At 34.8% G+C, this 24,098-nt stretch overlaps 4 protein-coding genes and 1 long non-coding RNA gene across 5 annotated transcripts; 4 read left to right on the top strand and 1 right to left on the bottom strand.

The window, feature by feature from the left end:
- Positions 1-3,316: 3,316 nt before the first annotated feature.
- On the bottom strand, positions 3,317-3,994 carry LOC148252819 (uncharacterized). Its single transcript, XM_088210380.1, has 2 exons — positions 3,782-3,994; positions 3,317-3,655 (listed from the first exon to the last, which is right to left on the bottom strand). The coding sequence occupies exons 1-2, from the start codon at positions 3,992-3,994 to the stop codon at positions 3,317-3,319; spliced, it is 552 nt and encodes a 183-aa protein (XP_088066506.1).
- Positions 3,995-8,055: 4,061 nt separating this feature from the next.
- On the top strand, positions 8,056-10,520 carry LOC110811747 (lipase (DUF620)). Its single transcript, XM_022038311.2, has 3 exons — positions 8,056-8,403; positions 9,052-9,402; positions 9,777-10,520. The coding sequence occupies exons 1-3, from the start codon at positions 8,191-8,193 to the stop codon at positions 10,305-10,307; spliced, it is 1,095 nt and encodes a 364-aa protein (XP_021894003.1). The 5' UTR covers positions 8,056-8,190; the 3' UTR covers positions 10,308-10,520.
- Positions 10,521-10,859: 339 nt separating this feature from the next.
- On the top strand, positions 10,860-15,666 carry SDG38 (SET domain protein 38). The gene is made up of 7 exons (XM_088209401.1): positions 10,860-11,309; positions 11,941-11,996; positions 13,634-13,760; positions 13,899-13,968; positions 14,066-14,245; positions 14,766-14,837; positions 15,339-15,666. Exons 1-7 carry the CDS (start codon positions 10,938-10,940, stop codon positions 15,455-15,457), a joined length of 996 nt encoding a protein of 331 aa, XP_088065527.1. The 5' UTR covers positions 10,860-10,937; the 3' UTR covers positions 15,458-15,666.
- A 766-nt stretch (positions 15,667-16,432) lies between these two features.
- MS2 (Jojoba acyl CoA reductase-related male sterility protein) lies at positions 16,433-20,915 on the top strand. The gene is made up of 10 exons (XM_088209400.1): positions 16,433-16,568; positions 16,703-17,134; positions 17,585-17,688; positions 17,786-17,985; positions 18,072-18,172; positions 18,405-18,615; positions 18,881-19,042; positions 19,151-19,232; positions 19,665-20,062; positions 20,438-20,915. Exons 2-10 carry the CDS (start codon positions 16,705-16,707, stop codon positions 20,598-20,600), a joined length of 1,851 nt encoding a protein of 616 aa, XP_088065526.1. The 5' UTR covers positions 16,433-16,568; positions 16,703-16,704; the 3' UTR covers positions 20,601-20,915.
- Positions 20,916-21,272: 357 nt separating this feature from the next.
- LOC110811763 (uncharacterized) lies at positions 21,273-23,124 on the top strand. The gene is made up of 2 exons (XR_002539200.2): positions 21,273-21,408; positions 22,902-23,124. It is a non-coding gene; the product is annotated as an uncharacterized LOC110811763 (long non-coding RNA).
- Positions 23,125-24,098: the final 974 nt, after the last annotated feature.

The raw sequence follows: 24,098 nt of genomic DNA on the forward strand, positions 1-24,098 counted from the left end.
TTTTTGAATTTTCTGGCAATGAGATTTTCAGGTGCGGCAGCTCCGCTGACTCACCTTCGCGACTGTCTATTTTTCTTTGGTCAATATTTCTTGGCGGTTGGAGGTGGCTCTGGTGCGGCGGCGAACGACGGTCTGCCCTCTTCTCCAGCAATTAGTTCTTCTTCTTCGGCGTGAGGCTGGCGGCTAGGGTTTGGGTTCAATATAATGCGAGATATTTATACTCATATGGTGTTAAGTTAGACCGTTCATCGCATTTGATCTCGACCGTTCAATCGCGTTTAAAGAGAAAATGAATCTGGACTGTTAATCACGATTTGATCTCGACCATACGATTGGGTTTAAAGAGATAACGAATCTGGACCGTTCATTGTATTTAATCGCGACCGTTCGATCGCGCATGAGGATGGAACGGATCCGGACCGTCAACACGCATGGGAACACTTTCGGACCGTCCGATCGTAGGGCATGCAGATTGCCAGTGTGGCCTCCTGCATGACACCGAGTCAACGTGCCTTGCCACGTGGCGCACTCCAGTTCGTCGAAATTATTGACTGTGCGGTTCTACGGACACAATTTTCTTTACTTGCGTTCTGACCATCAGATTTCGATTTTTCTTTCAAAAATCCTCTCCGAATCCAAAATTTCACATTTTTTCTCAAAATTATTTTCAATTTTATTATCAACCTATTTTTTTTCTTCATAATTTCACATTAAATTAAATTTTATTAAGCTCAAAATTAAATTTTTATACATTTTTAAAAATTTAAAATTAATTGCATACCAAATTCCGGATCCAGGTATTACAATCAACTATTTTAAAATTTTTTTCCATAAATATATTGAAATTAAGTACTCATTAAAAATATTATTTAACTACTATAATACAAGTTATTTATTTATCCAAAGTGTTTATTTTCACGTAATAAAAAGCCTTCGATTAAAAAGAAATTATTTTTTAAGTTAATATTATTCATATTATTTTATGAGTAAATATATAAAAATTAGTTTATGTTACTAAATTTAATAGAAAAATAATATTTAAATAAATACTAACAAAAACAAAAAAAAATACAAGTTCTCAAAATTATTTCAGATTTATATTTTAGTCTTTGCCTAGTGAATTGGGCTTAGTTGGTCCTTTTAATTACGTTGGGTCCAAATTTGAAGTTCTGAAATTTTGGTCAGCGCCAAAATATGATCATGGGCTTATAGGAAAAGTTGTGGGTCTTTTAGAAAATAAAAAATAAATGTTTTTTTTTTTACATTTATTTTCAACTTAAAATTTTATATGTTATTTAATTTTATAATAAATTATTAAATTAGTTTATAAAATTTAATACATGTTACAGTTTAGTTTCTAATATTTTTTATTTATTACAATTTAGTTTTCGATAGTTTACGAATGTTTAAAAAAGTTAAATTTCCACTCATTTTATAAAGAAAAAATTAGAATATTTAATCAATACTTGGAAGTTTATTTTAAAAAATTTTATTTTAAAATCTAAAACCACAAATTTCTCAAATAATAACTCTTTTTTTTTTTTTTTTTTTTTTTCGTAAACATGATTAACGCCCCAATTTAACTCAATAGCGTTAACATACCCTGTATATCTAATTTTTTTTTTTTTAAAAAAACATACTTTATATCGAATCAATTCAATAAGTATTGCAAGAATGCCCTATGTTACCTCTTTATTGAAAATTTTCTTAATGAGTTACAACAAATAAAAATCACAAGACACCACTATTACCATTTTATTTCCCAACATATATACTCAATCCAACTACAAATAGTGTAAGACTCTATACATGTATGTGGTTCAAGATAAATTTAATGACTCAAAGTATTGCACCGTCTCTAATCTTTAAGTGCCTCATTAAATGCTCAATATCCTATTTTACCACATTTGAAAAGAGCACGTAATGAGCATACGCAAGCCCCGTAAGGTAAATTAAGAATTTAAAACAAAGTTATGAAAAGAATAACTATTAACTCCTAACTCGACATCCCTTCTTCTTTACCACACCTAACATAAAACTCTAGCTTCAGAACATCCAATTGCTTTCTTAAACCCTTACTCAGCCAAAATCTCCTCATTCGGCTCACCAAACCCTTGACTCACCGAAGAACATAACACTATCAATAGTCACTACACATTTCATGCCTCTAATATCCACCAACAATTAAACCACCAAGGTTGGCTAAATAATATTAAGAACATATCAAAGCAAATTTATATATAAAATCATGCAAAAAATGGCACTAAAACAGCCATACAATCTGCAAAACCATATTACAGATATCCACATATACTCACATACACATCCCCTGCAGATCCCAATTGTAAAATAACCATACACACACATGTCACCTCATTAGAACCAACATACAAACAAGTAGCTAGATACTGTTGAGCAACCTCTCACACACACCCAGCCACTAACTTGACGGCCATCGATTGACCATACCCCATCCCACCACTAATGGCCCATCACCAGCCATCTCAAGGCCACACACGCACTACTCTATCTCAGTTTTCCCTTCAACGACCATTTCAAGGCCATGCACACCGTTCCCCCACATTGGCATTCACTGACCATCTCAAGGCCACACACACACCGCTCCGCCATCATTGGCACCTACCGGCCATCACACGACCACGCACTCACCCTACTTCGCTACTATTGGCAGTCGATCATCGTATGGCCACTCACACGCTCACAAACCGTCCATACTGACATACCAGAACACACATTCCTTCAAAATTTGATGATACTCCTAAATTGTTTTGCCTATTTCACCCCTACCTATCGGTCATCACTCGTATTCCCTCCCATCACACCTAAACTCGACTTAGACTCTCCTATTCCTGAACCACCTGCAACATTACCTATTTCTCCTCCCCTTCTTCTCTTTACAGATCAGAAAAGTCAAAATTCAAGATGATTCCCCATAATTAGGTTTGAAATTCGAAATTTCCTTACCTCTTACTTCCATCTTTCTCTATCTCAATAAAATCCTCCCCAATCCTACTTCTCCTAAGGTTTTCAGTAACTTGTTCGCCCTGATCTCCTCTATATTCTTCTCGGTCTCATCACATTCTCATTCCCTTCCTCCTTTTTCTTTTCCCCTTTCTTTTTATCATTTTCTTCTTTTTTTTGCCTTTTTTTTTCTTTTTTTTTTTCTTCAGCCCATACTTCCCCCTTTAATACTCCAATATATTACAATATCTCTCCCTTTAAAAAAAATTTAGTCCCTAAAATTTCGTTACATTACTTCTAAAAGTTGTGGATGGTTGACTCTCATCTCGTCTTCTCATTCCCAGGTTGTCTCCTTATTAGTATGATGCTGCCACAACACCTTTACCATAGGTATCATCCTACTCCTTAACTTTCTCTCTTGCCGCTCAAGAACATGGATCAGCTTCTCCTCATAAGTTAAATCTTCCCCCAACTGAAGGGCTTCATATTGTGTAATGTGAGTTAGTTCGGGTTGATACTTCCGTAACATCGACACATGAAACACATCATGCATCCCCGCATACCTTGGAGGAAGAGCTAATATGGAAGCAATTGTACCCACTTTCTTAAGGATCTCAAAAGGCCCAATGAACCAATGACTCAATTTTTCCCTTTTTCCAAACCTTAACATGCCCTTTATTGACAACACTTTTAAGAATACATGATCTTCGACCTCAAACGTCAAATCCCTTCTTCGATGGTCTGTATAACTTTTCTACCTACTCTGTGCCACTTGTAAAATTTTTTTTATTACTAACACCTTTGCAATAGTTTCTTCCACTAATTTCGGTCCTAACAACCGTCTCTCTCCAACCTCTGCCCAACAAATTATTGACCGACATGGCCTGCCATAGGGAGCCTCATAGGGGGTCATTCTAAGACAGACATGATAGCTATTATTGTAGACGAATTCCATTAAGGATAACAACTCCTCCCAGCTTCCTCCAATATCTAATATACATGCCCGTAACATGTTCTTTAATACTAGCATGGTCTTCTTAGTTTGCTCATCGGTTTGAAGATGGAATACCGTACTAAAATTTAATTTTGTACCCACGACCTGTTATAAACTCCTCCAAAATTTGAACTTGAACCGAAGATCTCTATTGGAAATAATTAAGATGGGAATCCCATATAATCTAACTACCTCTCTAACATGCAATCTGGTTAACTGATCCACCAAATCAGAAATCTTTATAACTAAAAAATGAGACGACTTAGTTAGACGGTCCACAATCACCTAGATGCTATCCTTATTCTTACTATTTCTTGGTAGCTCGGTCATAAAATCCATTGAGATGTATTCCTACTTCCACTTTGTTATTGGTAAAGGTTGTAACAGTCCTCTAGGTTTCTGATGTTCAACTTTTACTTGTTGACACATTAAGCACGGTGACACAAATTTTGTAATGTCTCGTCTCATCCTGTTCCACCAGTAAAATTTCTGTAGATTCCTATACATCTTAGTACTCCCAGGATGCATCGTAAATCTTTTGTTGTGTGCCTCTATGAGAATATCCTCCCATAAGCCATTGTCACTAGGGACACACATCCGATTCCTATATCTGAGAACTCCATCCCCATGTATACTAAATTATGTTGATACTCCTTGTTTTACTCCTCTCTTAGTCGACTGTAAACTTGTATCGGACTTCTGACCTTCCTTGATCTTCTGAATCAATGTTGGTTAAGCTCTCAAACTAGCCACATACTTACTTCGATGTTGTCTTCATATCTCCATCTGTTGCATGGTTTTGCATAATTCCCATTCAGATACCATCAAGTGTGCCAGTACCACTGTATCCTTCCAGCTTAAAGCATCAGTTACTATACTCTCTTTTTTTGGGTGATAACGGAACCTACAGTAAAAATCTTTTAACAAATCCATCCACCACTTCTGTCGCATATTGAGTTCCCTCTGTGTAAACAAATATTGTAAGCTCTTATGATCCGTATAAATTTCAAAAGTATCTCCATACAAGTAATGTCGCCATAACTTTAGTGTATATACCACTATCGCTAACTCCAAGTCATGTGTCGAGGAGTGTCTTTCATATATTTTTAATTGTCTTGACCTATAAGTAATTACTCTACCATGTTGCATCAATACACACCTCAACCCTAAACGGGAGGTATTATTATACACTGCATAGCCCCCGTCCCCAGAAGGAATGACCAATACTGGATTAGTAGTGAGTTTATGCTTGAGTTGATTAAAACTATTCTCACAACTGTCGTTCCACTCAAACTTTGTATTCTTTTTGGTCAACTTGGTTAGTGGTGCCGCAATACTCGAGAACCCCTTAACAAATCGACAATGATACCCTGTTAATCTTAAAAAACTTCTGATCTTAGTCACTGTGCTCGGTCTATCCCATTTCACTATAGCCTCCACCTTTGCAGGATCTACAAAAATTTTATTCCTTGATACAATGTGTCCTAAAAACGATATCTGATCTAACCAAAACTCACATTTACTAACCTTGGCATACAACTTTGCCTTCTAAAGCATCTCCAATACTACAGCCAAATGTCCAGCATGTTTTTTTGAGTTTTTAGAATATATTAGTATGTTATTAATAAAAACAATCACATAACGATCCAAAAATGGTATGAATACCCTATTTATTAAATCTATGAATACCGGTGGCGCAATCATTAACCCAAAAAGTATAAGCAGGAACTCGTAATGCCCATACCTGGTGTGGAATATCGTCTTTGCTTTATCCTTTACTCTAATCCTCACCTGGTGGTACCTGGAGCGCAAGTCTATTTTTGAAAATACTTGAACTCCCTGCAACTGATCAAATAGGTCATCTGTCCTTGGCAGTGGATACTTGTTTTTTATAGTCACTTGGTTCATGTCCCTGTAGTTTATACACATTCTCATGGTTCCATATTTCTTTTTCACAACACGGGTGCGCCTCAGGGTGATACGCTAGACCTTATGAACTTTTTATCTAATAACTCTTGTAACTGTTTACTCAACTCTAACCATTCTAACCTTGTCATCCTGTATGGGGCCTTGGAAATAGATTGAGTCTCTGGTTGTAGCTCTATAGTGAATTCGACCTCTTTATCTGGCGGCAGCCCAGGAAGGTCATCCGAAAATACATAAGGAAAGTCCCTAACCACATGAATTTCCTAATGTGTGATCTTTTTACTCCCGTTCCCTAACAAATACACTTGTGAGAACTTACTTGAAATTGACATACTCATGATCATTAATCACATTATAACAAAAAATATCATGCTTAACGAATGCAGAACAAAATAAATAAAAATATATCCACCATTTTTTTTTCTACCCATTCACCCTAAGCCCTTGCATTTTGTTAACACTTACGTCACATTGTGTTCATCTATTAGTATATATATACGTACTTGTATATATATATTTTTTATATGGAAAAAAGGCTCCTCGTTAGGGATTCTAAACACAACTTCCTTATAATTATAAAAATAATCTATATGTGCATGATGTGCAGCTAACCAATTCATACCTAATATTACATCAAAAATCTATAATACCTAATAAGATCAAATATACTTCCAATTCGCTCCTAACTACTTTTATCTTACACGATTTATATACTACATCAGTATGCAGTGCACCACTAGTTAGCATGGATATTATGACCATCCAGTCTAACCTCACTTACTCTACCTTCAACCTAGGTGCAAACATATTTAAATTACATAATCTTTTTATATTTGAATTTATAAAAAATTATACTATTTAGACTTCTCTATCCTCCATAAAAAGTAAATTTGAATTTATTCTGAATTCATAACCTTTTTGAATCTTTTGAATTTTTTTTAAAATTATTTTTAGTTTGAGAGTTATCCTATCTAAAATATATATATATATATATATATATATATATAACAAGTTGATATAAATTTTTAAAAGGTCAAACTTAAACTCATTTATATGATAATATAAAAGACACCCACTTGAAAAAAAAAAAAAAGTCATATCATATCAAATTGATAGGTGTAGACTAATTTTTTGAGATGTGCATGTGATCTAAATGTCTCACAAAAGTAAAGCATGTTATAAATTCTCAATTACCCAAATAAAAACTTGTAACAAAATGCCAAAAGGACAAACAAACAACAAGAAGAAGTAAATTGGCCAAAAAAATTGGAACCAAACAACAAGAAAAAGTCATAATTGCAAATAGGAAAAAAAAGATGTGGACAAGTCACCTTCCTCCTCTTGGTAACCTAACAAGTAACAAGTCCAAGACTTTTCAAAATCCATACCCATGTGAAAATATTTTTTACATAATTTGAAAAAAATGTATATAAAAATTACTTCAATTTTATAATTTTTTTTAAAAAATATATATATATATAAATTATTATTTTTATATAAAATATTGATTGTCAAAAATGTTATGTTTAATAGGATTTTGAATTTTATTATTTTTTTAATCTCATTAATGGTTACAAAATTACCACATAATTATTATTTATTTAAATAATTTATATATTTATTTTTAAAATAAAATATTATAAATTATTTTATTTATATTGTGTTATAATTTGTGTATTCATATATTAATTAGTTAATTAATTAAAAAAAATTGTAATTTAATCCAAACATTGATGAAAGTTATGATTATTTACTAGCTAGTTGATATAGTACAAGTCATCTTATAATTTTTGATTGGATGTGATACATACATGGATATATATATGTAAAATAAATATATCTAAGTTACTCATATATGTGATTTTCTCAAGGGGAGAGATAAATATATGTATATATATATGTAAAATAAATTATATCTTAAGTGGGCTAGTTTCTTTTATTATTTATTATAATTATACCTCTTGTTGTATTCAACCAAAACTACCTTTTATTTAATTTTAAAAGGCACAACCGTCAAGGTGAAGATCAGAAGATTAATTAATTAATTAATATTTTAATAATAACAGACAGGAATTGTAAACATTAAAAAAAACAAAACAAAAAAAAAACAGAACAGAAACAGAAAAGGAAAGCTGAGCTACGCGCACCAAGAAACTGCTTGTGCATAAAGTTCACTTCACTCCATAAACGACTCCACTTTGTTTTCTTCTCATTTTCTTTTTCTACCTCCATTAGCAATCTCTCTCTCTCTCTCTTTCTCTGTGTATTTTCTCTTAGAGGAGAAGCAAATGAGCCGCCTTGCGCCATTATCAGAAGAGCCCATAAACGAGGAAGAAGACAACAGTACAGGTTCTTCAAAGAAAGCTCATTCATGGAAGAACTGGTTCAGGACCCACCTCTCTCTTGTCTTCAACAAGAAATCTGACCTTAAGATCCTCTTAAGCGTTCTGGGTTGCCCTCTTTTCCCTGTCTCAATCCACCCTAAACCAGAAATCAACGAGGTACTTTTGGTTTTAATCGTGTTGGGTTCATTTTTATTAGGTCCAAAATGCAGTGTGTTCAAATAAAGTTTCTTCCTTTCTTCATCTCTTTTACTTTTCATTAATATTTCCCATAGATTTTCTGTATCCAACCTTAAAAAGACTTCTGGGTATGCTAGCTAGTAAGTAAAATAGTAGTGGGTTTGTTTGTTAAGGTTCTAGTTTTTTATTTTTTGAGAAGTGAGATCTTCTTGGTGAATTTTTTAGTCATAATGTACAGATTGATTCAGTGAAACTAAGAAAAGACTCAATTTTGAAATGTAATAATCTAAATTTGTTAATGGGAAAGTTATAATTTTTTATTTTTTTGATCAAGTTCTTATCTTTAGTGGCAAAAAGAAGAATGCATATGGCTGTATTGTTCTCTTTCTGCAATATGCTCGCACTGTCCCCACTATCATCCCACCATGGAAGCATCCCTGGAAAAAAAAAAGAAGCTTTTTAGTCCAAAACATCATGTGGGTCCGACCTAAATATGAGCAAAACATAAAGCATAAAGTTTCTTTTTTTAAATAATTTCTGATGGTCTTTATTGATTTAGCTCATTGGGGTACTAAACAAGATTAATTAGTGTTTAATTTAGTTTAATTAATTAATTAATTCGAACAGGTTTCGTCATCAGCCCAGTACATCATCCAGCACTTCACAGCAGCTACAGGGTGCAGGAAACTAGAGGGGAGAGTGAAGAACATCTTTGCAACAGGGAAGGTGACGATGACAATGGTGGAGGAACTTGGCGCCGGCTCAACCGGCTCGGCTGCCGGAGGAGCCACCGGAGTTTCTCAAAAGGGTTGCTTCGTAATGTGGCAAATGCTGCCAAACAAGTGGTTGATTGAGCTGGTGGTTGGTGGCCACAAGGTGGTTGCTGGAAGTGATGGCAACGTGGCTTGGCGCCACACGCCCTGGCTCGGAGCCCACGCTGCCAAAGGCGGCGTCCGTCCTCTGCGCCGAGCTCTCCAGGTAAGAAATCAGTAATAATTATAAATTTAATTCTTTATAAATATATCAGGAATGATTGTTGGTTTCCAGACTATGAAACCAGATATCCATATCTCCCAATATACCGGATCATGTTTCCTAGGTTGCTTCTGGAGCATGTTGTCACTTCAATCATGTTCGTAGATGAAATACATAGGAAAGAGATTTATCACATATCAATTTCTTTAACAGTAGATAATTCAAACTAACAATTCTAATAAAAAATAAATACTAAATTTATTATTGACATGTATGTGTATGTAAGTGTACACATATCGAATAGTATTGGTAAATTACTAAGAACTGTTAAAAGATCAGGTGAGATCAAATTATAATCCATTGTTAAAATCGTGCAGGGACTCGATCCTCTTGCAATTTCGAGTGTATTCTCGTCAGCACAGTACATAGGTGAGAAGAAAATGCAAGGCACAGAGTGTTTCGTCCTGAAAATATCAGCCAACCAGACGGACTTAGCCGAAAGAAGTGACAGCATAGCAGAGATGATCAAACATGTAATGTTTGGCTATTTTAGTCAAAGAAGTGGACTGCTAGTGTACTTAGAAGACTCATATTTAACAAGAATTCAATCACCAGGATCTTACCCTACATATTGGGAGACCTCAATGACCACCAAAATACAGGATTACACCCTTACAGAAGGAGTGAAGGTTGCTCATTCTGGTCATTCAAGTGTGTTCATTACCAGATTTGGTGACAATTTGAAGTCAGGTCTTGCCGTGACTCGGATGGAGGAGACTTGGGTCATCGATGATGTTGCCTTTAATGTTGCGGGATTGTCAGATGATTGTTTCATTCCGCCTACTGAAGTGCAGAGGAATTTTTCTGAGGAGGATGTTGATTGGAAATCGAGTATAAACAATTCTTGATTACTGGAGTTAAAAAGAGTGTTTGAATATTTCAAGGAGATATAAACATATACATAGCATGTATATGGTGTTTCAAACTTAGTTGATTTACCCTGTTAATTATTTTTACCTGTAACCTTGATTAGAATGGGGGATGCTTTAGTAATTTTCAGTGTATACATATGTGTGGGTATATGTATGTGTAACATATGTAATACATTTTGTTTAGAATAACTCACCAAAGATCAGTGTATGCATGTACATATATATATATATATATGTGGGTATGTATGTGTAACATAAGTAATACATTTTGTTTAGAATAACTCGCCAAAGATCCATGAGGGTACTGGTTAATTAGTCATTTACACATGATTAGGGCTTGTTAGCATTTTATATATATATATATATATATAGATATACGGGGTAAATTTTATTACATTTTTGGGAAATTTTTGTCTTTAATAACAGTAAAAAAATTACATTCTTTTCATTCTTTTTTTTTTTTGTTTTAGATTTTCTACTGTTTTTTCAAATAGAAAACATTAATTATAATGTATATATATATGTATATATGAAGAAAATTGGTTTTGGGAGAGGACATCGTATTACCCCAACTGCGAAAGTCAAAGTTCATGAGGAAGGAAAAGAATGTCAGCATTCAGTTTGAGCCGTTATAGCCGTTGGATTCCTCGACTGAAAACTCTGCAATTGCAAAGTAAACAACTTTCTTCATCGTCCTTCTTCTCCACCACTGCAGATAATGAGAGCCCGAGGAAACCCTCCCCGCCTCCGATCCGAATCGGACTCACTGAGTCTGCGGGTCGGGGTGTGTTCGCCACTCGGAGAATCACGGCGGGGGAACTCATACACACTGCCAAACCCATTCTATCCCACCCTTCTCTTTCCTCCATTAATAATGTCTGTTACTTTTGCCTCAGAAAGCTAAAGGGTTCGACTTCAACAGATTCTCGGGCCAGAAACGTTTCGTTTTGCAGTGAAGAATGTATGAAGAACTCTAAGGTATTGTGCGTTATTGTTGTTTGCTTTTTATGTTCATCTTTTGCCTTTCATCTGTTTCTTTCGCTGTTTATTGTGTTTCCCTGTCATATAATTTTGATGGGTTTTAAATTGTCTGTCACTGGGTTGTGATATGAGAAGGAAGGTGAGAAAGTTCTAAGCTTTGGATAATGCCCACCAGGTGTTCGATGTTTTGTTTCTAATGGTTCTAATTAATACCTATGTGTAAACCAAGCGTAAGGATTAGATTATTTTTATGTTGGGTTTTTGCTCTGAATCTTTTGATTTTCTGTAAACGCTTCCGTATTGTTCTCTTTGGATTAAGTAGGATTCATCTAAATGAAATAGGGAAAAAAGATATGGTTTTTTTACTCGAGTATTTGTATCTATAATTTTGGGTAATTAGTTCACATCCATTTGCTCGAGGTTTTTCTTAGCAACATTATCAAAATGATTAATCGGGCTGCTCTTGTTCCTCATTTTGTCCTTTTGATTCTTTCAATTTTCTTTATTTGCACATATTAATTAGTGAACGAGAGTATAGTTTCTTAAGAGCTTGCGTATTTTGTTTCAGAATTTTCAAACTATGCATCATTTTGGTCTAATCGGTATTATTACCTTCATGCATTTTCAGAGATTTTATGATGTTGAAACAAGCGTGGATTGGTTCAACTTTGATGAGTATTGTAGGTATGAAGACTTCTTCGATTGTGATGAATGTTCGATTCTTTTACTACAAATTGTTTGTGCAGCAATGGAGATCCAATTCTTTTACTACAAATTTGTTCGTGCAGCGATGAAAATTCAGTGTCATCTGATACCATTCTTTCTTATTAATGTTTTAAGTACTTTCGCACATGTGTATGTGGTTTACAGCCCAATTTCATCATGATAAATTGTTGCTACGCATAGAGGTCTTTTAGGTACTTGGCTACTAAATCATACCCTGCAATATAGTATTCTCGAGGTAGTTTCTCTTGTCCCATGGTTAAGAATTGTTACCCTCTAATTCTCTACCTTCTTCATTTGTTCCTTAAGGACTAAAGATACATCTGGCTTTTTCTGTACTGTAGTAGGCTCCATTTGGTTGTTTTCCTGTATTGCTTTTTTTTTTCTTTTTGGTATTGGTTTTAGAAAGTAGTGTTCCATTATATATTTCTTAAATGCTTCTAGAAGTTTTCAATTCAAAAAAGCAAAATTTGCTATTTTTAAGAACATAAACAAACATAAATATTTTGTACAGCATATTAGTAATATTTAATTAAAAATAATTTATCAAACACTATGTTTCTTTTGATAATACAAATTTTTAACGACAGCAACTAAAAGGTAACTTTTATGAGAATAATTTTTTTTCCCCACAGAAGTCGTACTTGAGATCTAACAGTTAGATATATTCAGAAAAACACACTATCTGACCTGACAGGGATGCATCTAAACATTTAGACTGTTTAAGGATTTCTGGGAACATTTCTCTTATCTCTTGCTTGCTCGCATGCTCATTCTCTGGCTAGTAGAGATTTAAGCCTACTTGTTAATGAGAGAGATTGGAGGCAGTGTTTTATTGTCATTATTATTATTATTATTATTTCCAATCTTCCTTATATTTTTCTACAACTTTGCTTACAATTATGAGAAGAAGAATGCTGCTAGTTATTTCCCACCACATGCTGGTGATAAGAGTATTCAAATTTCTGTCTGTACCAGAAAGTTTGGACCAGACCGGGCCATTTGGTCCAGACCGGGCCAACATTGACTGGATTACAAAGATTAAAAAAATAAAAAAATAACTCAAATTTTGAAAAAAAAAAAAGAAAAGAAATTCTGTCCTTTTCTATCCAATCTTCAGTCAAAACCTCTTCCCTTATTTGGTCCTTGGTCTGGTCCAGTTGGTTCTTGCCTGATTAACACCCCTACCTGGTGAAATGTTGATATTAGCGATTGTATTTGTAAGTTCTTGCCTGATTCCATTATTATTTTTTTCCAATCTTCCGTTTATTTTTCAGCAACTTTGTTTACAATTTTTTTTTTTGAAATATAGCAACTTCGTTTCCAATTATGAGAAGAAAAATGCTGCTAATTGTTTCCCAACACAAGCTGATGAAATAGTGTGTGATCATATTCATAAGTTCACGGAAGTCTAAATATGGGCAAAGTGATATTGTTTGTTTTACTGTAATCCAGTGTGGTTATGTTACATGTGAGATTGATCTTTTAATATCTCTTTCAGTTTGTATTAGGACTGTGCAGCTTACATTCATATCATTTTAGTATTATTAAAGTTTCCATTACGCAGATCTCTTATTGGGGGCTTTCTGATGGTATAGGATCCAAAATTTTAAATATCCTCATCTGGTTAAGCGGTTGGCTTGTATGGTTGTATCAGGAGCTGCATCTGCAGACAGTCTTGACATACTTCAGCCAGCTAGTTTGAGTCCTGAGATGATATTACAGGTCAGATCCTAGTAAAATTTGCAACAGGCAAAAGGTGGTTTTGGAAATTTGCATAACTTAAAGAGTATTTTAACAGATAGTTTAGAATGCAAACTCTGGTAATATGACCATATGTTTATCTATAGCAATCATATTCAGGTAGAAGAAGGATTTGATTTGCTACAGAGTGCTTTCACAAGGGCAAATATTGCAGATGAGCATCTGGCTTGTATCCTCATTATCCCTTAACATTTTGTTATATATTGAGTTTGCTGGTATTATTATGTCTCCCATCTCTTGTGGAAAAGTGTCCCTAACATTGTAAGTCCTAACCAGGCAATGGTATACTGGTGTGCTCGCACGGATTCGTATAAATGCATTCCGTGTTGAGTTGGCTGGAGGATTGTATGAAGATCTTCTATTACTAGCTGCAGCTTCAGTAGAAGCCGAAGCCGCTGTCGGAAATGCTATCTATATGCTTCCATCCTTTTACAATCATGACTGTGGTAAAGTTCTTCCCAATGTTTTATCAAGCATAGTTATTCTCTCGTGATTTGGTTAATATTAGTTTTCACTAGGTCTTACATGATACCAGTGCTAGTCATCTCCATGATTAATTGCAATAAGGGCAGATGGTATTGGAGTGCAAAACTCATTTTAAATCGAAAGATTAACCATGCATAACGATAATAGTTGGGGATCGTATAATTGGATAAATGGTGATAAGGATGAATTTAGACTTGCTTTTGTAATAACAAATATAAATATCCTGCATACTTGGAGAAGACGCAATGTTTAACATTGCTCAGTTTGTTCCCGTCCCTTAGATGTTGGTTGTTTAGATCCAGTTGGGTGGTGATACACACGCATATGCACATACATATAGTAGCATGATCAAGAAGGTTTTTCTCTAGGAACTAGGAAAAAGATAACTAATGAAGATAATAAAATTTTGAAATTAGCATCTCAAGTTTTAACATATTATCAAGAAGAAAGGGGAACTGAATTAGCTAGTTTTCACTGCAGATCCCAATGCACACATCATTTGGATAGAGAATGCTGATGCAAGATTGAAGGCCCTTCGGGATGTTGAGCCAGGTTTGTCTTTGTTTTGTGGTTATGTGACGTATTTTCATTTGTTTGTCCGTGTTTCTCTTCCATCTTCAACTCTTCAGGCCAGAATTTGCTACTGCAAAATTGTAGAGTTGATGTAAGTTGTTTATAAGCACAAAAAGATCAAGGATAATCATTTAGGATAGATTGGAACCGAACTGAGCTATCCACTATATAATTGAGATTCAGTTTGGTTAAGATTTGGCATGGTTAGACAGAGTTAAGAATCAAATTAGATGTCCAGAGTTAGATATCACTTACAAGTATTTGGATTTAGTGTCTGGATATCACCATATTTGGTTATACTTAAATATATATAAATATTATTTTGAACTCATTGCAATTTGAGCATTTTCCCTGTTCTGCAAGTTAGTTGGTTTTTAGAATTAATCCAACCTACCATAGCCAGGCTCACAATGGAAGCGTTTGTTTTCCAGAAATTCTTATACATAAATGAATTAACAAATCTATTGGACAATTTTACAGAGGAAGAACTTCGGATCTGCTATATTGATGCAAGTATGGCGCACGATGCTCGACAAACTCTTCTGTCCCAAGGGTTTGGCTTTCAATGCAGTTGTCTTCGTTGTTTATCTGGTGATTAACTTTTTTCAATTCGGGGAAATTTCAATCAGAATTTCCGAAGAAATCTTTCGTAAGCATGTTGGGAGTTGTTATTTTGTTTTCAGTGGCCATGTGTTTCAGGCCAGTTTCAACGTATTGAGACCAAATTTTTCTTGAACGACTTTATAGTGTTATCTCTCTACATTGACTTGGTGCATTCAAAATAAAATATGAACTTAAATTGTCAAAATTGGGAAAAACCCATTTTTTTACCAATTTAACCAACTTTGGTAAATTTTTCTAAGTCGTCACTTATCTACTGAATTAGACATGGGATTCTGTAATTTTTGGACTTAGTAAAATGGTTTTTTGCTGGGATTTACCAGGCCTTTTAAAAGCCGAGAAAAATCCTACTCACAGAAAAGAACATGAAGAATGAAAATTGGACAAGCTGGTCTTGGTTGAATAGTTACTTGTATTACCAGGTTGAATGAATTATCTAACCTTTAAACAAAGGCTCAACAACTTTTATCTAACCTAAATTCGAGTTTTGAACTGTGTACCTCTTATTATCGGAACAGTTGATTAAAAAAAATTAAGTTAACAATCAATTCGACCTTTTAAACTATATATGTATTGAATATGAATGCACAAGTATTTATTCGACGTTAGCTCGACCAATCTCTCCCATTGCCAATCATCCACCTAATTCTTCACCTTTACTTCCACACTCTTTTTCTCTGCACCAGATTGAAATGAGAAGTTAAAGGATAAAAAATATAAGTATGCACAAGAGATTGATGATCAAAGAAACTAGAACAAGGAATTAAAGATCATTCCCGCCATATTAGTCGTCGATGACAAAGGATAACTTCAAGCACGAAGAGGGTGTCGAGAAGATAATCCTAACTAACTATAATAATATTCCCTTTAAAAATTCAAAATTTTAAAAAAATTAATTAATTACACACCTAATTCTCATCTCCTTTTGTCATTAAAATCACCCCTTAACTTTTTTCTTCTTCTTAAAATTACATACATATTCTCTCTGTGTATATTTTTCCTTCACATACACCTTATACGTATATCTTTATAAGTTGTTTACTAGTACCAAGTTCTATCATTTTTATTTTGTAGAAAAAAAATAAACAGGTATATATTAGCTAAGTTGTAAGCCTCCTATTTCTTTAGCTACAAGTTATCTACTCCAATCCTCTCTCTTGTTGCCCTTTCTCTTTTCTCCTTTCTTCATGATCATATAACTTTTTCTATTTTTTTTTTGGCAGTGATGGGGACCTTGTTCCTTAATTCTTCTTCTTCCTCTGTCAATGGTTCTTCGAGTACTAAACTTATCGCAGGAATTGCGAAGAATTACAAGAGCCCGAGCAAGTTGCTGAGAAAGAAGTTCGTTCGTTGCCAAGAAAGTAGCAATAGTAGCAGTAATAATAATAACAATAATAAAGATATTCAATCGAGAAAAAATAGTAGCTGGGTTTCGTCCTTGTCAAAAGGGAGATCAACATTGATTAGTACAGAAAATAGTGCAGCTGTGATGGAGGCAGAGATTGCTGTGAAGGACTTGGTGCCTTACAATGGTGGAGTAGGTACTACTACTATTACTGCCCCTTTGATTGAGCTGCAAGAGGGTATTGGCATTGTCAAATTTCTTAGGGGGAAAAGGCTTTTTATTACAGGAGCAACTGGGTTTCTGGCTAAAGGTAACTTAGTATACAAGTTATCGAGATTTATATTTCTGTTTATGCTGAAGTTCTGCAAAAGGTCATGTACAATGTTAAATTTTCTACTAGGTCATCCTAGAATTTTTCTTTGTGGATGATCTGGGTGGGTGTCAGCTTCGTTTTAGTTATGAGGGTAAATCAAAGTTTTGAAGATAATTAATTTCTTCCTCGTGATTTTATACTATATTCATTATGAAATTCATTAAACATATGTTTCAAAAATATTTTGAAAACATACATACAAATTTAGGAAATGAAAATTTCCAATCTATGAACTCATTAGTTCTCTGTTGATTTTAGTTTTGGCTATAGCATATATAGAAATGTAACCAAGTTTCCTCTATACATTTTTACAATTGTGTGCATATTTTTGGTAAATATCTATAGATCTGATATATATCTTTCTGTTTCCTAACTAAAAAAATCCAGTTCTTATTGAGAAGATACTACGAACGGTGCCTGATGTCGGGAAGATTTTTGTCTTGATCAAGGCGAAAAACAAAGAAGTCGCAATGGAAAGATTAAAGACTGAAGTATGTTATTTTTCATATTACTGTTACATTTGAGTTGCATTTGGTTTTGTTGATTGAAAAATTCGATCTATGGTCATATTGCTTGTTTTATTTTTAGATCATAAACGTGGAGCTTTTCAAGAATCTTCAACAGACTTACGGAAAATCGTATCAGACATTCATGTTGAGCAAACTAGTACCTGTCGTGGGAAATGTCTGCGAATCAGATCTTGGTCTGGAAGAAGATTTGGCTGATGTTATTACCAAGGAAGTTGATATAATTGTAAATTCTGCTGCTAATACAACTTTTGATGAAAGGTAATAAACCAAATTTTCTGCATGGACACTTGATGATTAAATCTTGTTGTGATACACATGAGTGTTTAATTTTGAGATGATTGCAGATATGATATTGCTATTGATATAAACACAAGAGGGCCTTTTCACCTTATGGGTTTTGCCAAAAAGTGCAAGAAGCTTAGACTCTTTGTGCAAGTGTCAACAGGCAAGTATTGACAATTTACTCGTCCTATCTTGTGATACTTTTATTTCACATCGAAAATATATGTGATTGTTGGATTTCATATACATATAACTTGAAATTAAGTTTTTGACGGTCAAAAGTTTAGGTTTGAAAGGTTAAATACAAATACTTGAGAGTTACATGTAAATAAGAAAGTCTTTATTCTCTCTTGAATTAGTTATAGATAATTTGCTTGGTGTATGTATATCTGCAGCATATGTTAATGGGCAAAGACAAGGAAGAATTATGGAAAAGCCATTCAGCATTGGAGATTGCATAGCAAGGGAAACATTCATGTCCAAAACCACACCAAGATTTATACCTACTTTGGATGTTGAGAACGAAATTCATTTGGCTTTGAGTTCCAAGAAAAACTTTGAAGAGAATGAAGTAGCACAAAAGATGAAGGAACTAGGTTTAGAAAGGTGATCCCTCCCTTTTTGTTTCGTTTTTTCTCACACGAATTTAATCCCACATCAATCCAGTACAAAATTTTATTATCTTGAACGAAATTTTTAACATCGTATCACAGCTATTTCTTAGAAGATTATATATATATATATATATACATATATGTATTAGTTTTTGTGATCCAAAATGAAAGTTCTGATCTACTAACACAAATGAGTAATTTCTGAATTGGAATATAAAAGAAATTGTGCCGATCATGATTAAGTAAAAACCTTGCAGGGCAAGAAAATATGGATGGCAAGACACTTATGTGTTCACGAAGGCTATGGGAGAAATGGTAATTGACAACACAAGAGGTGAAATACCAGTAGTGATAATCAGACCCAGTGTTATAGAAAGCACTTTTAAAGAGCCTTTCCCCGGATGGATGGAAGGAAACAGGTATATACATATATGTATGTGTGTGTATATGTGTAGATATTACTTATCTTTTACATCAGCTTACATCTTCTTAAGTTTTTCTGTTTAAATTTAACTTCTTACTAACAGGATGATGGATCCAATAGTTTTGTACTATGGAAAAGGGCAGCTCACAGGATTTCTTGTTGATCCAAAAGGAGTGCTCGATGTGGTATGTAGTGTTCGAGTAAACTATAATTTCATCCCTTGTGATTCTGTGATCTCGTATTATGAAAATTTGAACTTCAATAACGCCAAACAATACAAAGTGAACCCATATCTTTATTTTTACTTATTATTATCATGTTTAGTAAGTAATACTAAAAGGTAAAAATCATTTGTTGCACAAGTTTTCGAAACCAAATCTTTATCCAAGCATGACTTCAACCATGTTCATTTTGACTATTGTGCTTTAGTTTCGGTTTTGGAATAGATTTTGATTGTAAAAATTGTATAAATCCCGGTCTCTGACTAAAATATAAACAAAACATTTGGGTAATTTCAATTTCATAACCTTCAATGATCATGACATTTTGTTTTGGCACCTCAAGATTTATATTACTCCAGGGACATCCCTTCTTAGTCCTTCCATGATTAATTGCAGGTCCCAGCTGACATGGTCGTTAATGCAACATTGGCAGCGATAGCGAGACATGGAGTGGCATCGAAACCGGACATAAACGTCTACCAAATCGCTTCCTCAGTCGTAAATCCACTCGTTTTCGAAGACTTAGCGAGTTTACTTTATGAGCATTACAGTTTATGCCCATGTGTTGACTCAAAGGGCCGACCAATACATGTTCCTTCAATGAAGCTGTTTAGTTCCATGGAGGATTTCTCAGCTCATCTATGGAGAGATGCTTTCCAGAGAAGTGGGTTAACAGCCATGGCCTCATCAGATGGGAAGCTGTCACAGAAACTTGAAAATATTTGCAGAAAATTGGTGGAGCAAGCCAAGTATCTGGCCGATATATATAAGCCATACACATTTTATGGTGGAAGGTGAGTTGATTCTATAGCTACCTACTACATTCTCTCGAAGCTCTTATATACATGTGTGTGTATACATATACATATATAAGTCTAACATGTTAATCCTAGCTAAACATGTGTCAATTAGATCTATGGTTCAATGTTTTTAGGCAAGACCATTTTAGAACTTTCTTTCTTAATCTTTTTATGTTAAGAATAGTTTTCTTAATCTTTTAACACCTTGATTTACTTGCTCTTTAATACTATGATTTCTTCATCTTTTAACACTCTACTTCCTATATGTATTGCTCCGATGGAAAGAGACTTGATTTGGTCTTAGTATGTAAAAGTATCTTATACATATATATATATATATGTATGTAATGATGTAATTTAGTAATGCAGGTTTGATAACAGCAACACAGAGAGATTAATGGAGAGAATGTCAGAGGAAGAGAAGAGGAGATTTGGGTTTGATGTGGGAAGCATAAACTGGAAAGATTACATTACAAATGTTCATATTCCTGGTCTCAGGAGATATGTCATGAAGGGAAGAGGGATTAATTAAATAATTCCCACTAAACCATCTTCCATTAATTATCTTCCCCTAACTATACACACACACACACACATATATATACACACACACACACATATATATACACACACACATATATATATATACACAAATGTAATTCTAATAAATATGAATATTGTATTTTCTTTCTTTCTTTATTATTATTATTATTATTATTATTATTAGGAGGAGGAAGGCAAAAGGAAATATGTTGTGTTAGCCTCTTAATTATCTTGTAATTTAATTATTTCAAACAATGCATCAATAAAAAATAAAAAATAAAAAAAACCCTTTTCTTCTATTTTATTTTTCATGTGGATACATTTTATGCTCACAATAAGAACATATATATATGTATATGTATATGTATATGTCTTAATTTTGTTATGTAAGGACTAAAAAGAAAAGAAAAAAAAATAATAATAATAATAAATAAATAAATAAATAAATTTCTAATAGGTAGGAAACGACGTCGTTTTAAAGAGGGGAAAAACGACGTCGTTTTGAAAGAAAAAAAAACGACGTCGTTTTGGGATGAGGGAAAACGACGTCGTTTTGGGTAGGCTGGCAGGGTATAAAGGGAGGTCGGGAAAAGGAGAAGAGGAGAGGAAAAAAAAGAAAAAGGAAAAAAAGAGAAAAGAGAGAAAAGGAGGGAAAGAGGGGAGCGGAGAAGAAGAGGGAAGGAAAGTTCCAGAAGGAGAGAGGAGAGAGTCGGGGCGGAGGGGAGCGAGAAGGGAGAGGGAAGGAGGTCGTGGACAGACGACGCGACCGGCAGGAAGAAGGAAGATGGAAACGGGAGGTACGGTGAAAATTTGAGTTGTTTGGTGTGGTGTGTGTGTGGTGAGTTTCGTTTGCAGGTTGCGGCGTCAGCAATGGCGCGACGGAGTTGAGCGGTGAAGGTAGGCCGTAAAGCGTGGGGTTATTCCGCACGCTCACGGAGGAGACCGAGGGAGGAGATGGAAGTGTGGCGGTGTTGGAGGCGTGCGGGGAGCCGTGGGGAAGGATGGGGGTGGTGCGGGTAGAACAGAGTGAGGAAGATGTGAGAGGACAAGCTAGGGAGTGCGGGGGGTAGAAAAACCCGAGAGGATGGAAAGAGGTGTGTGCGTGGAGTGTGCATGGGTGGAGGCGTGGAGGGAGTCGCTAATAGGAGGCGATGTATTTTCCCGAAGCACACGGTGGTGAGGGTCTGTGTGTGGAGTGAGGTGCAAGATGAGAGGTTAACCGCCCTAGGTAGGCAACAGTGTAGAGGAGACGGGAGGAGGCAGAAGGATAGGGGGGTGATAAGTAGGGGATGGTAGGAGAGGGAAGGGGGGCTGGAAGGTACGGTAGAGGGGACCAGGAATCAGGATTTGAGGGGGTTCGGATGAGAGAAGAGGAGCAATATGAACAGTGTAGGAGTTAGTAAGTTAGAGAAAAAGGGGGGGGGGGGGGGGGGCAGGGCGAATAGTGTAGAGCACTTGGGATTAGCATGGTGTAAGGGTAGATGGGAGCGTGCGGTTTGGGATGGGCGATTTGGAGCCCGTTGGTGGGGGTGGTTTGAGCCGCCGATGTTGGTGGCGTGAGGAGGTGGTATGTGTGTGTGTGTGGCCTAACAAGATCGAGAGGGGTAGGAGAGTGTATGAGTCACGGGTGTTGGTGACGGGAGGTGGAAACGCTTGTGTGTGTGCGTGGCCCACGAGGTCGAGAGTTGGAGGAGTGAGTATGAGTCACCGATGTTGGTGACGCGAGATGATGGTGTTTGTGTGTGTGTGTGGCCTTTCTAGGTCGAGAGTTGGAGGAGTGAGTATGAGTCGCCGATGTTGGTGACGCGAGATGATGGTGTTTGTGTGTGTGTGTGGCCTTTCTAGGTCGAGAGTTGGAGGAGTGAGTATGAGTCGCCGATGTTGGTGACGCGAGATGATGGTGTTTGTGTGTGTGTGTGGCCTATTTAGGTCGAGAGGTGGAGGAGTGGATATGAGTCGCCGATATTGGTGACGTGGAATGAAGGTGCTTGTGTGTGTGTATGGCCTCATGAGGTCGGGAGATGGGGGAAAGAGTATGAGTCGCCGATGTTGGTGACGTGAGTTAATGGATGGTTGTTAGGTGGGTGTGGTTGCTTTGCCGTACCGTTTCCTTGGAATAGGACCTTGACGATTAGTGTAGGGATTGGGGGGGGGGTTCATGAGTTGTTTTGGGGTTGGGTAGAATAAATGCATATAGACATTTCTGGAAATTCTTGTCACTGCATACTGCACTTACAACTTGGTTTTTTATCGTATTGAGTTATATGAACTCACTTCTCATCATTCACAGGTGGAGTAAAAACGGAGTCGGGATCCGAGCGGCTGGTAACGGAGCCCCGTCGGTAGTGCCATAGGGCACAAGTTTTGTTTGTGATTTAAAGTTGTTTTGAAAGGGTGTTTTAGTATGGGTATTGAACTTCTAGAAATGTTTAATAATGTGTTACTATGTGTTGTAGAGGTGGATATGTATGTGCAATTGATTTGGAGCAATGAATGTGGACAAGTTTCTCTTATGCATGGTTGGAATGATATGGGATTTGTATGTTGAGTCGTATGAGTGCTTTATCTTATACCGTTATGAAAAAAAAAACGGGGTGTTACATGTTATGAGTTACTTCAATAAATTTATAAGTTTTTAAGAGATAATAAAATGTGTTTAGATATTTAATCTATAACGTTTTAAAATAATTAGTATTTAAAAAATATTTATAAGTTAAAATGTTAATAAAATTACTAAAAACAAATAGAAATTAGTATGAACATTTTGGTAAAAACATAGAAGATGAAATAGATTATCTTGCATGATTTATAAGAATTATTTATGAAATATATTTAAATTTTTTGAAAATATATATTACGTATAATTATTTGTTTCGAATATAAATTTTGAATTAAATTTATATTTTAATAAAGTTAAAAAATTGATGAATTTAATAAAATTATCTACTTTGATGAGAATAAAAAATAAATATTTAACACATAATAAACATGGTTTTTTTTTTAATTTTGATAAAGGAATATATGTATTATTTACATTGTATAAATTAATTATAATTATAAATTATGATATAAATATATATATATGAAGTTAAATATGATTTTAAACTTTACAATAAGGATAAAATAAAGTGAAAACTAATAAAAATTAAATATATATATATTTTTTAAATTTTAGGTTTGATAAACCAATCTTATACATAGTTTTGAATTTTTAAATTTGTAAATTATATTCAATCTATTAATTTTTAAAAAGTAAAATCATGTTATCTTTCAATTAATTATAATTACTTTTCTTATAATTACCTCCTCTTAGCTAATTAATTATAATTAAAGCAATAATTTTTTTAATAATAACAACATCATTTATAAGTCTAAATTTAGTCAGGCGGCCCCAGATGACTCTACTTTTCTTCAGCTTCAGCCACCTAGAACCAGACAGAGCCAATTAGTTACCCATAAATAAAAATAATCACACAAATTCTACGTC

Source organism: Carica papaya, chromosome 8, assembly GCF_054855325.1.
Source record: "Carica papaya isolate Zhongbai chromosome 8, ASM5485532v1, whole genome shotgun sequence".
Lineage (NCBI taxonomy): Eukaryota > Viridiplantae > Streptophyta > Magnoliopsida > Brassicales > Caricaceae > Carica > Carica papaya.